The sequence below is a fragment of the Pinus tabuliformis genome, chromosome 9 (genome assembly GCF_031772625.1).
Source record: "Pinus tabuliformis cultivar Carrire ecotype Pingquan chromosome 9, CPIR1, whole genome shotgun sequence".
NCBI lineage: Eukaryota > Viridiplantae > Streptophyta > Pinopsida > Pinales > Pinaceae > Pinus > Pinus tabuliformis.
The window spans coordinates 1,327,478,452-1,327,493,082 of NC_142307.1; the positions used below are offsets into that span (position 1 = coordinate 1,327,478,452).

The 14,631-nt window shown below is 38.2% G+C and overlaps 1 protein-coding gene across 1 annotated transcript in view; it reads left to right on the top strand.

The window, feature by feature from the left end:
* LOC149153420 (xanthine dehydrogenase 1-like) overlaps positions 1-14,631 on the top strand; it is a 362,995-nt gene that overhangs the window by 197,160 nt on the left and 151,204 nt on the right. The window contains exons 10-11 of the mRNA XM_089437948.1: positions 4,051-4,212; positions 4,489-4,623. Coding sequence (XP_089294074.1) covers positions 4,051-4,212; positions 4,489-4,623 — 297 coding nt within the window. The remainder of the gene's footprint in view (positions 1-4,050; positions 4,213-4,488; positions 4,624-14,631) is intronic.

Consider the following 14,631-nt stretch of genomic DNA (forward strand, 5'->3'; position numbering starts at 1 on the left):
GAGCAAGGTGATGACCGATCATCATCTTCTGAGATTGAGACACAGCAGAGGCCTCATAAGGGTGGCAAAGGTGGTCATCATAGAGGTTACATGTTTGCAAGCCAAAAATGAAAATTCTCCAACGAAAGCTGTCGGAGGCCCGGAAGAGGAAGAAAAGGCCAAATCCACTCCGTATTTTGGCTGAAGCTTCCCTCACTCATCATGGTACTGATCAGCCTTGATCCAGCACCAAAATGTGAAAATTTTGAAGATTTTTGAGCATTTTGAAAATTTTTGGTAAAATTACAGGTTTTTCCTAGGAACCGGTCTCACCCCGGGTGAGACCAGTTTGAAGGGCTGCTCGGAATTTTGAAAACTTGGCATTTTTGGAAAGGGCATTCAAAAAGAAAAATTACCAATACTTGGGAGAAGCCTGATTTTGAGTTTTGAGCCTCCAAAAGCTCAAAATACACCTAAAAAATGACTTTCTGCCCACTTTTTGAGTTGCAGAAAGTGACCTTGGGAGAAATGGTTTTTGAGGGGTCAAATCAACACCAAATTCAGAAATTCCACTTGGGATGGAAAGTAGACAGGCCAAGCTTTCCAATGAGCCATTTTGCACCTGATTTGGACCAGTGGAACCCACTCAAAAACAGCTGTGAAGGGGCGCGACCAGAACTTCCAGGGGCGCGACCAGAACTTCCAGATTTGCCAGAATTGCCATTTTCGGTCAAAAAACACTGTTTTGACTATGGTTGACTATTTTTACTTGTAGATGATGGATAAATGTAATATTTTCATGGCACTTTGATAGATTTTATCTCTATTTACCCTTCTAGAAGCTTCCTTGATGTAAAAAGTGAATAATTAATGCATGAATCAGTTAGCTAAGTAATAGAGGCAAGTTGTTGGACTGCCTATTATCTAGTGCTTAATTTAGAATTAGTTCAAACTGCCCCTAGGAAGCTGAGCTCGACCCCTAGAGGTGGGGAAAGGAGTTAGATGGTCTAGATGGTCTATATTATGCTCTCTCCTTCTCATTTTCATGGTTGGACTCTTGTGTAAGGAAGCTTTATTGTATATTGTGCATCTATTTCTGCAATTGAAGGCAAGGAAAGCCAGGGTTTTACAGACATCTTTGAGGATTCTTGTGGATCTGATTGTTGATGGTGTGTTCTCTACATGTTCTTGTAAGTTTGTTTATGTGTTTCACATCTCTCTTATGCTTCTAAATTGGACAGATGAAGTGGTAAAGTTTGAACTCATGTTTTGACATGCTCAGCTTTTTAGTTTGTTCAATTTTAATGTTTTCTACTGTCTAGAGAGGATTCGAATTGTGTGTTTGCCCTCTTTAGCTTCTCCTCTATCATCTCTGATCATCCATCTCAGATTAAGGCATCAGCACTCATTCCTACCTTGCCCCTTAGATCCCCCTGTGAAAACTGTGCTCAATCCCCGCACCTTGAATTGCACTTCCACCAATTGCCACCAAAACCCCCACAAATCATTAAATCAACCCCCTTATCAATTTACTAGCCTAAAATCTTTATTATTAATTGGTCAGCCTAATCATATTGAAAGATCTATCGAATCTGACCCGAGAGAGCCTTCTCATACCTCGTAGGGCTAGCTACGAGGTGAAATGGTTTGATGTAGCCTTGAGAGTTTGTCTATCTCAGCGTAGGTGAATTCCAAGCGCTAACAGGTCCCACACAATTTGCATGATAGATATGCCCGATTTGCCCCACCATCAGGTTCTCCATACTCCCAAAATGGGTCGAAGGCTTTTGGCATATTTGAATTTTGTAGTGAGCTAACTCTAACCTAGGGCACCAAAAAAAAATTTGGAATTAATAAGTAATAACCACCTCATTTTACAAAAATAAATTTTTTGCTACATTATTTGCAATGTGAATTCAATGAAAAATCATAAATGACAATAAGCGGGTGCATTTGAAAGTAAAAAAAAAAAAATGGAGTTTGCTGTCCAAATATCGAGAAAACCCTTGCATTTGCTCATGGGCATGAAAATCATAGCAAATGGAAAAAAAAATAAGCAAAATATTTGTAGGCAAATAGGCAAGCAAGAATAACCCTAAAACTATCAAAAAAATCATTAACATAGGGGTTTATTTGAACATACATGTTAATGGAAGAAATGAAGATTGTCTCATTGTTCTTCAATCTTTGGTCAACAAAATATTTGTTGTTGGTGGCGATAATGGCCATTCAACCCTCGAATCCTCCTTGGCAGCAAGCACAATGCTCTCCCCTTCCTTCTCCAGCAATCAGAAAACAAAATGAGTGAAAAAAAAACGAATTTGGCCTTTTCTAGCCGTGGCGGCGAATTTTTTTCTATGCCCGACGATATTTGCCATCGTAGCGCGATATTTTCCCGAGATATCGCCAATATTTTGGAAATATCGCGATATTTTCGGGGAGACAAAATATCACGATATTTCCTCAGCGATATCTCGTCTTCCCGAAAATATCGCAATATTTCTGAATATTGGCAATATTGTCATTACTGCTTCATACTATGATGCAAAGAATTCAAAGAAACCTCATCAACACTCAAAGCACAAATGAAGTCAAAACCCTAAAAATAGATAAACTTCATTCCACCATAGAAGCGTGCTCAACTATAGAGAATACTATTTACTATGCTTTTAGGACAAAGCATTCCTTAAGATGGTGGCAATGTTATAATCATAAAAATAATATAATTAATTTAATGAAAGGTAAAGGCAACATGCCTTTTGACCTTTTGACCAGTCAATGCATTTAAGTAGACCATCATGAGGCTCATTGTAAACATCATTTTTATCATTCTATCAATCATTTATTATTCAATATATTTTTGCAGAAATATTCTATTATCAAATATTAAACAGGCACTCTTTATTACAGATGAGGAGGAACTTTGAGTTAAGAATGGAGCATAGTGGTCTGAAATATTTATTTGAGCAACAGACTTTAAATGCCAGGCAAACAGGATGGCTGGAATTTCTCAGTGAATATGACTTTGATATTATACATTTTAGTGGGAAGGAAAACAAGGTTTCTAATGCACTTAGTATAAGAGTACATGCAATGCATACTACAACCATTAGTATGTGCAAATCTGATTCGAGGAATATAATTCTTGAGGCTGTTACCTCTAATGAGCACCATCCATATATAAAAGAAGTCTTACAGCAAAAGAATATACAACAGAAGTATGAGTGTTACATGTTGGAAAAGAATGGCATTCTTATGCATAAAAATAGAGTTATGTCCCAAATTCTTATGAATTAAAGAATCTTGTATTAAAAGAAATAAATAATGTTCCATATGCTGTGCATCTTGGTTACTAGAAGACAATTGCATTAGTAAGAAGTCAATATTTTGACTAGGATTAATAAGGGTCCTGTTGATTATATAGCCAGGTGTATGGAATTTCTAAGAATAAAGGTCAAACATAGACATCTGACAGGTTTGGTACAATCATTACAAATTCCAGAGTGGAAATGGGAGATGACAACTATTGATTTTATCACCAAGTTGCTCAAGATTGCAATGCAACATGATTCAATGATGGTAGTGGTGGACGAACTAACTAAAGCTTCTCACTTTATTCCAGTTATGTTGGCTCATAAGGTGGCTAATATAGTAGGACTTTACTTGAAAAAGATTGCTAGGTTGCACAGGATAGCTAAAGCAATTCTTTCCTGGTTATATTTTTTAAGGTTACCTATGGTCACCACAATCCATCCCTTGCCATTGTGACTAAAAAACCACATGCCAGTTTGACTAAGGGATAACAAACATTTTCAAAATAAACACAACGTACCTTGGAAAATGTTTAGATGTTTACAGTTTCAGAAGAAAACTTATTTAATGGGTTTGGTTTAAAACCATTCATTAAAAAATCATTCCTTTTTCTTGAGAACTTCAATTTATGCTTTTATGTGCTGGAATGTCTGTCTCAACTTCAAAGAAAATGAAATATTGCCATTTCTTTATTAAAGCTGATTTTGCAAGAATAGTTGTTCTATTCCTAAACCATTTTGATTCACTTTCGTACTATAGGCAGGGGCTCTGGTTCAAGTATATACTGATGGAACAATTTTAGTGACCCATGGAGGTGTTGAAATGGGCCAAGGACTTCATACCAAAGTTGCTCAAATTGCTGCTTCTGCTTTCGGCATTTCTGTCGACAGTGTCTTTATTTCAGAGACAAGTACTGACAAGGTAGAGTGAACTTTGAGCCTTTTTTTTTATTTGATGCTTCTTTGACAGACATGAATAATAAAAAAGAGCGCGCTTACAATAAGTGAATCCATGACTTGTCAATTAACCATAGAATATCATTCACATTGTTTGAGAATGTCGAGGAACCAAATGTGAAACACTGAAAACATATTAGATAAAGGCATTTTCTACATAAAGTTTTGTTCTCGAAAACAAGCAATAAAACTAACTATGGCAAATGTTTTGCTAACCTTTTTTCTTTTGAACTGTTTTCAGGTACCAAATTCATCACCTACAGCAGCTTCAGCTAGCTCTGACATGTATGGTGCTGCAGTTCTAGATGCTTGTGAACAGATCAAGTCCCGAATGGCACCAGTTGCAGAAAAAAATAGACACACTTCATTTGCTGAGGTAATTAGAAACTATGAAAACAGTTTGCATCGTTTGTTCTAAATGTTAGAAATCCTTCAGTTGAGTGCTCCCTATTTTCAGCACCTTTTGCAACTCAGATATCAACCTTAGGGTTTCATGGATCTGTTTCCTAATGAACTTTCAGCTGTAGGGATGGATCTGATTTATCAATTATATTAGCGTGTAAATCATTTTTCCATCAACTAATCAACTAGGCAGCTAAAGGAAAAAAGCATCAAATCAAATATGAACTTGGGATGATTCCCAGCCCTGAAGGGCCCATCCTCAAGTACAAATGAGACCTGAATTTGATGTTATCACAGCTATTTGTACCAGCTACAAATCTGTATTGTTATCTATCCTATACTTGTTATTTCACCCAAGTAACTTTGCTTACTGTTACATCAAATCAGCGTGATATACCAGCACTAGTAAATTCTCAAATCACCATGAGAAAGAAGCTGTAAATCAATCTGCAAGTACAGACATTTAGTACAGCAATGTACACTTAAATATTAATATAAGAATGGAGTACAAATACATAGCAACGGCTTGTGATAAGCTCGTGCATACAGTCCATTTGCATATCAGAAACTAGGATAACTTCACAATGCCCTCCCAGCCTTACTAGGGTAACTATAGGCAGCTAGCATCACATACTGTCAAATCCTAATTTCCAACTCCATCAAGCTAGGAATCTCTCCGAGCCAAAGCTGGTAACTGCATCACTTGCATAACACAAGTATGCATCCCAGTACATCATGTCATCACATGACAACTACTTGCCTAGACAAGGCATCTCACCATGCTCTTGGTCTCCATGCTAGCTCTCTTGACTTCCTTAAGGTTTACAAACCCTAACCAACATGCATCACACAAGTTATGCATTTCAAAACAACTCTAACACTATCCTCCAAGTCATTGTGACCATCCTAGTGTTTGAGTCCTCAAACCCTAAGTTTTCAATTCTTGCATCAATACAAGCATCATGACATCCATGGAACATTGAGAATACAATACACAAGTCTTGTTCCAAAAAGGTATCATACCAAGTTCAAGACTCCATTGACCATACATGGATACTCATCTAACACTCCATGATCTTTCCCTAGTCTGCATGCATCATCACACAAAAACAAGGCTGCAATATAACCCAAAGTGCTAGATCTCTCTTTCATGTCTTCTTTAGGGTTGAAACCCTAACACTATCTCCTCTTGCTTCACAACAAGAGGCACTACCCCTACAGGAATATAGTGTGAGTAACTCAAGCCAACGAACAAATCTTGTGTTGAACTCTTCAACTCCTCTAACAATCATGTTTTTCCCTAGGATAAGCACAAGCCCTAGTTTCCTCTTGCATCACACAAGCAAGAATTCCAAGAACATTGTCAAGTGCTAGTATTGATCTTGATTTTTCCTCTAGGGTTTGTTACCCACAAAAAATGGGTAAACCTATAGGAAATTTTTTTCTCCTATTCCTCACATCCAGCCGGTCAACCATGTAACCCTTGATAGCCACCACTAGTTGATTACATGCCATTACATCTCTGCCACCTACATCAGCCAGCTGCCATATGCTTCTCACCCATTCGGCAAGAGCACATGGACGTAGGTGGGCTTCCAATCAAAAGGTACTTTATTCATTTTTTAATTGGGTGCTTATGCCTATTTGTATTTGGGCATTTGATATGGATTATCAGGTGAACTTGAAGAGAGGGGTTTTCACAGTGTTTTTGTTTTCTCACCTTAAATAGGGGGTTAATCTTCCATCTTAGTCTAGTGGGACCTCCCCTAATGGCCCAATGTGTATAGGAGCACTACTCGGGAAGCACTGATTGAGATAGTATAGTTCCATCTGTCCGTATTCCATACTTACCACTTTCCATCATACATTACAAACCCTTATCTCACATCCATTCTTCGGGTTCAATTGACCATTGGTTTGTTGGGATTTGGCATTCATACATCCTCATACTTGGATAGGGCCCAAAACTTTTCCTTGGGACGTTGATGCAGCTAAAAGAAAAAGAAAGAACATATCATGATCACAATACAAAATCAAAAGAAAGAATATCAAAATGCAAAATATGGCCTAGACATACAAATTGGCACATGAGCAAAAGCCTAGGATGAGCTCTACCTCACTCCTTATGGTCATCACCCGGTTCCTGAGCACATGTTGCTCCATTACATCGTAAAAGGAACCTTTGCATGTCCCAACCCCGATGAGCAATGAAATGAATCATCCTTAAGGGGTGATACAATTGCAATATCATTCAAAGTAGGCTTTAACCCTTGAGCTATGAACAATAATATATAGAAAAATCAAGCAAAAGTAAAAGGTGCATAAGACGGGTGGAAAAACAAAGGCCGAGTTGGTAACTAATGCATCCACGACACGGGGGATTCACTGACAAAGCAATACCATATCACTTGCATTCATATTGGGGCATAATGAGGAAAAAATTAAATAATATATTGAGCATATAATAGGGGGTAAAGGATTTTTATATGTTGTATAGCAATATGTGTATTATAAGGTATTGTTTATACAATACATTAGCCACGCAGAGGCAAAAAACAAGTGGGTTGGAGAAATAGAGGTTTAGGAGAACTATGGGAGTATCGAGAGTGTGTAATGTCCTAAATGGTACAATTTGGGGTTTTCTTGAAATTCCAACTCATAAATACTTCATAAATTTAAGTTTTAATACCATAAACAATTTGCACAAATTAAACCATAAAATTTACGGCAAAAACAGGAAATAGAATCTGCAACTGAATAATAGACAATATAAACATTCAAAAGATCTCAGCCTTATTTTATTAATATGTAAATAAGCTAGTACAAGAGCAGGAATATGGCTGAGATGATGGCCCCAAATAGATCTACAATAATGCCACAACTGGCCTCCAAAACAAATTGAAAATCAATAAACTGCAACCTGTGAACCCTGAATGGATCCACCAAGGGAAGAGATGGGTGCTCGCCCACTTTCACTGAATCACCCGAGGGTTATCGTCGTGGGGCTACTGCTAAAGTGGAGAACTGGGTTCTCAAAACTTCACCACAAAGACAATACAAAAATCCAAGATGTCTCCAAATGACCTCCCCTTCCTCTTTTATAGATCTGATGGATAGATCTCCAAGCCTCTAGAAGCATCTTATTTTATTATTTTATTATTATTCTAGAAGCTCCTCCATTGACTTTATCTTAAGTGACTTTTTAATTTAATTTTATTTCACTTAAGTCACTTTTGGGCCTTTTCCTCCAATTAATTATTTTTCCTTAATTAAATGACTAATTAAAGTCATTTTTAATTAAGGAAAATGGTAAATTGCCCACCATACTCTCTCTGGCCACTAGAAGTCACTTCTCAGCATCCCATCCTATAGATCTTCTCATTCCGGTTCCAACGAGCTATTACACTGAGGTGTTCCATCAAATAATCTTCTCGGAATGCCACCTCGAGCATAATTAATTAAGTTAGACCCCATACTAATGCTATTTTTGAAAGTTGTCACAATGCAATGGAACGATAAGCAAACTGTGCGGATGATGGAATATATACCAAGCAAATTCCATCAGACCTCATAAAAACTCCTCAAAACCCCATGAAGCACCTCCAGAAGCCCCTGGGCCTGCTGATGAAGTAAATCTGCACTTGTGACCTATTTGCCCCAGCCCTAAAAGTCCATCCTAACCATGCCATGAGGAACACCAAAAAAAGGGACATTACAAGTCCTCCCGTCCCAAGATTTCTTTCCCTCAAGCAATCCAAATCCGTGGACCAATTTGGTGGCCCAACGTAGCTGAGACCCAATGCCTGAATCTCATACGAACCACTAGGTGATGCTTTTCCTCTGTATCAACTCACCATGAACGAACCCCTTAATCCTCGGATCCCAGACCAATCTCTGACTGAACCTGTGATCAACAAATCCTCCTAGATCCCAATGGCACCAAGAACAAGTATCAAGGCTCCATGGCTCCTGCTGTGCTATAGCTCCAATCATGAATGCTGCTCCATCCATTGCATACCAACTCATCACCTCTCTCAAATCGAACCCATGGCATAGACTAAGGTCAGTCTCATCATGTTGATGCCGTGCTGAAACACTGATGAGTGGCCAACCTTTATCTAGTTGCCAATTGAAGCATGTAATATCCATCACTTCTAAGGGCTCCTATAGTACAATGCTTCTAACTAAGAATGATACTCCATCAATAAGGTACCAGCACATGATCTCTCGCCAATCTAATGCATGGACACTTATGTAAGGAACAAGCCTACTGGGTTGATATGGGTCCCTTCTCAATTGATGATGTTCTATTTGGTTAATTAACCAGACCTGTCTAAGGAAACCTGCCCCTCTCACTATAATAGGCAAAAGCATGCAAGATGTGCTACAAGCCCTGTCTATGTACTCCTGGAGAGGGTTTTGTCTTGGAAATACTACAACTCTATCGACTGCCACTGCACCGCATCAATGGGTAGGCCCAAAGATGGAAGTACCACCATCTCCAACAGCTCCTCCCTCCTCTGATCGGGAACTCTGCGCTCCTGCCGTTTACTAGCCTCTCGCAAAAATACCCTGTCAGCCTCCACCACCATTTGAGGACAAGTGTCTGCAAATATTGCCACCCTGCAGGTTGTCTGTACAACTCTCTGCTCCTCATCAATGGCTGACCCCAAGGGTGGTTGCACACCCTCCACCATCACAGGCTCAATATGAACCTCCAACTAGCTCTCCCCAAAAGGCTTATCATGCATACTGTGCACATCCTCCTTCTCAGGTGACTCATGCTCCACCATATGCTGCTCACGCTAAATTACCACTAGTGACTCATCATTTTGAATGTCTCCCATAGGGTCCATTGACTACTCATCATAAAAATTTGGCCTACTGTCAACAACTCTACATGACTTGTGCCCCTCAAAGGCATCCTTGTATGAACCCATGGACTCGTCCAAAGAGGAATCCTCACCCTGATGGTTAGAAGGAATCTCAACCTGCTCTACCTCTATCATCTCCTCAGTGTCACATAAGCATGAGTGATCAGGTCCCCAAGGTACCTTGTAGATGAAGCAAAGTCCCTTCCTCCTTAGCTCATTCTTGTTGCATGATCCATGAAACCTGAGCAGCTCCTCCCTAGTCAATTGTCTCCTGAACAATCCAATGTTCTACTCAACCAACCTTTCAGCTAGCTCATAGGCAGCAGGTGAGACCAATTGCTCTCTCCTCCAAACGAAAACAATCGAGACTGCAACTCCCGACAAATGGCATCACAACCTCTCATACATGATGACAAGATGGATTGCATGTGTGTTATGACTGTGTTAAGATGATGTTTCCTAATGCTGAATAAGCATTGGAACATCTCCAGGATCAAACCATCACACTCTAGATCAAACATGATTTCATAAGTTCTAGTCATGTCCATAGCTTCTCAAATATCAAGCTTCTTCCCAAAGGTAGAACCTGCACTGTCATCCAAGTCCTGAAAAGTATCTACTATCAGATTGAACACTCTCTTCATAACATCATCATTGTAAGGAGCTATAGGGGCAGTTAGTCTCATGATGTTACTAAGACAAGATGCCATTGGAAGTCTAACCCCTTCACAAGGTTCCTCCAAGAACTTGGGTTGTATGAGAGCACGCGTAGCTGGTCTTAGATCCCAAATGAATTTCTTCCCTTCTAACTGGTTCACTTCGGAAGTGAGTGCATCCAGTTCATCCAGTTTGAAAAGGACTTTCCATGTGACCCTCATGTGCTTCAAATTTGTCCCTAGTGCAAATATTTTGTGCCCTATTTCCTGCCCCTTCTGCACATCCTTTGGTTCTTTTTGAAGAATGGCATAGATCCCTCTTGATAAAGGTCTGTTGTCTTGCTTGGGTTTTTGGTCCAATGATGCATGGTGGTTCCAAGGGTCATTGTTTAATTTTTCCAATTTATTTAGGAGTTTTGTGAGTTTCTCCATGGCTTTAGCTCAATGAGGACAAGTACATGATAATACAACAATAACAGTACAACAATTCCCTCACAAGTCACACTCAACAATTACATATAGGTCCAAATATAATATGAACACCTCATGTAGACCCACCAAACTCTCTCACTAACTCAACAAATATTTTTTTTTTTTGAGAATTTTTAACAAACAATTAGCAAGCAGTACTTTTGTCAAACACTTTGTAGATAAAGTGGAAACACTTGCAACATAAATAAGTATGAGAGGAAAATGCTTGAGAGAATTATAATGCTCAAATGAATTTGATACCACACTGCATGCATGCAAAACCCAGAAGTAGACCCAAGTGCTGGAAATGGCCCAAACTAGTAGGACACATCCCCCAGAAAAAGCTGTTGCTGCTACTGATGAAGAACCGAAGTGTCTGCCCTTAAAACTGCTAAGAAAATTCTGAAAAATTAAATGGAGGCTTCTCTCACCTAAATCTACTAAACCCAGAAAAATCTTGGGCTAATTTCCGCTGACTTGGAAAGCCCCAAAATGTGCAAATTCCCCGAAAATAGTGTTGTTGCTGCTACTACTGCCACTATAGGAATTTTTCAAAATAAACCCTCAAAATTGCTCCAAATTTTTTGAAAAATTAGAGACAGGCTCCTCACACCCCAACTAATAAAACCCAAAAATCGTTTGAGCTAATTCCAGTTGACCCAGAATGCTCAAATAGTGTGAAAATCTCAGCTAAACCAACAATTTTCCCTGCTATAAGAATGAGTATTTTAGACTTGAATATCATCCGGAAAATTATGAAATTTTAGCCACAGACTCCTCTCACAAAACCTAGAAAAATTTTGGTCAAATTCTAGTTGACCTGGAAAGTCCCAATTTAGTGTGAGTTTTCCAATTTGCCGAAATCTGCACCCTGCTCCAAATAAGATAAATTTGTACCAATGCTCCAACTCTTTAATATTAGAATTTTACTACAAAATCGCCGACTCAAATGAAAGAAATCTCTTGCAAAACCTCTAGTAAATAAAGTGGGATATGGAAGATAAATTGGGTGTAACAAATAAACTTAGCCCCAATAGATAAATTTGGCTATGGCAAATAAACTAGGCTCGGGCAAATAAATTGGGCTCCAACAAATAAACTCAGTCCAACAAATAATTTTCGCCCACCAAGAGAAATTCCCCATAGTAGAATAATTTTGATTCTACAAGATAAATTTGGCCTAGCAAAATAATCTCGGTATAGAAAGATAAATTTGACCGAACAAAATAATTTTGGTCTAGAAATATAAATTCGATCTAGCAAATAATTTTGGCCAGCAAAATGAATTTGGCCTAACAGAGTAATTTCAGCCCTGCAATAAATTTGGTCCAACAATTTTTTCGACATACTTGAAACAATTATCCTCCGGCAAATAGATTAACAATTTTAATCCGCAAACAATAATAGCTTGTTTCTCCAACAAAACATAATTTACTGCAAAACATTCACAACTTCGACTAATAGAAGAATTTAACCTTGTTTCATCTGGATATAATTTTCTTTCGACACCTCCAATATAAATCTGCAATTAAAACCCTCAGGCTGGCAGGAAAACCAACTCTGACACCACTGTAATGTTCCAAATGGTACAATTTGGCGTTTTCTTGAAATTCCAAGTCATAAATACTTAAGAAATTTAAGTCGTCAATACCATAAACAATTTGCACAAATTAAACCACAAAATTTACGGCAAAAACAGGAAATAGAATCAGTAACTGAATAATAGACGATATAAACATGCAGAAGATTCCAGCCTTATTTTATTAATATGTAATTAAGCTAGTACAAGAGCAGGAATATTGCTGAGATGATGGCCCCAAATAGATCTACAATAATGCCGCAATTGGCCTAAAAGAAAAGCTGAAAATCAATAAATTGCAAACTATGAACCCTGAATGGATCCACCAAGGGAAGAGATGGGTGCTCGCCCACTCTCACTGAATCACCCGAGGGTTTCCGTCCTGGGGCTACTGCTAAAGTGAAGAACCGGGTTCTCAAAACCTCACCACAAAGACAATACACAAATCCAAGATGTCTCCAAATGACCTCCCCTTTCTCTTTTATAGATCTGATGGATAGATCTCCAAGTCTCTAGAAGCATCTTATTTTATTATTTTATTATTATTCTAGAAGCTTCTCCATTGATTTTATCTTAAGTGACTTTTTAATTTAATTTTATCACTCAAGTCACTTTTGGGCCTTTTCCTCCAATTAATTATTTTTCCTTAATTAAATGACTAATTAAAGTCATTTTTAATTAAGGAAAATGGTAAATTGCCCACCTTACTCTCTCCGGCCACTAGAAGTCACTTCTCATCATCCCATCCTGTAGATTTTCTCATTCCAGTTCCTACGAGCTATTACACTGAGGTGCTCCATCAAATAATCTTCTCGGAACACCACCTCAAGCATAATTAATTAAGTTAGGCCCCATAATAATGCTATTTTTTGAAAGTTGTCGAAATGCAATGGAACGAAAGGCAAACTGTGTAGATGATGGAATATACCAAGCGTATTCCATTGGACCTCATAAAACCCCATGAAGCACCTCCAGAAGCCCTTGGGCGCACTGATGAAGTAAATTTTCACTTGTGACCCTATCTGCCCCAACCCTGAAAGTCCATCCTAACCATGCCATGAGGAACACCAAAAAGGGACATTATAGAATGGGAGGGAGAAAAAAAAAATTATGGTAATATTAGGTCCATAGTAGCCTAATATTCAAACATGTGGTTCTAAGTTCTAGTATTGACATGCAATTCATGGTAATATTAAATTCTCAAAGTAAAAGTGACATTCTCCTTTATCTTTCATTTTCATCCTTTTACCATGAAATGACTCAGGATGTTTGAGAGTGGTTCCGACCTCATTAGATTTCGTATGGAGAAAGTAGAATTTTAAATCTCATTCAAAATCCAACAGAGTTATTAATTTTTTCGGATTTCAGGATTGGGGGGATTGTAATGTTTCCATTGGATTTTTTATGTATTGGGGTATGGAACTTGTATTTGATCAATAAAAACAAGCCCTCTATGTACCTTGATGTTAGTGACAATGTTGTCAAACTTCTCTATCATGACCCTGCTAAAAATGTACTCGTCACTCAAACAAAATCTTGACTTGACATGCTACGTTTTTCCTATCTTATGCTAATACTTAGAGGGTGATATTAATGACAAAGATTCCAAGATAGGAAATGATTTTGATGATATGTAGGTATTTGTTGTAGCATGATTTATTTGGTTGCTAGGGGGCCATCCAGAGCCTATTTGTTGATGTATTTTCGGTTCAGAGATGGATGGCACTTGATGTTATTTTGGTTATGTGCACCCTTACATGCTATATAAATGAGAAATTGTAATATGTGGACCTATGGATGATGAAGATTATAAGTACTAGATGAATGATGTTTTCAAGTTTAATCCATGTTTTTATGTTTTTTTATCACAAATTCATCATTCTACATGCTTTTGTTGACATATATGCATCAAAATATATAAAAATATATAATATATAAAACTCACTCCCAAAATCTTTTGAAAATGTCACTCCTCGCTCTTGCTTCCACTCCCACTTCCCGCCTCTAGTCCCACTTCCTGCACCCGCTCCCAAGCAACCCCTCTCTAGAACATACATGCATCACATTTCTAATACCTCTATGATCTATGTCTAATGTGCATGTTAATACTTTTAGCTATTGTTCAGCTGGCGATCCTCCCAATGATGGGGCAGTAGAGAAGACCACATATATGGCACCTTCACCCTTTCCTTAGATTAATGATGAACAGGTTGAACGAAAGTGACAGAGACAATGATACCAACTGTTGGTTAGTAGAGGGCACATGCATGGCACAAATAAACTATTGTTATGAAGACGGTGCTTGCATGATAGGGCACACATGTCACAACTTTAGTTAATTCCAGTTTAGATGTTGTTTCAAATTTAGCAATTTTAGTTTTCGATAGAGTTTTTCTATTAAT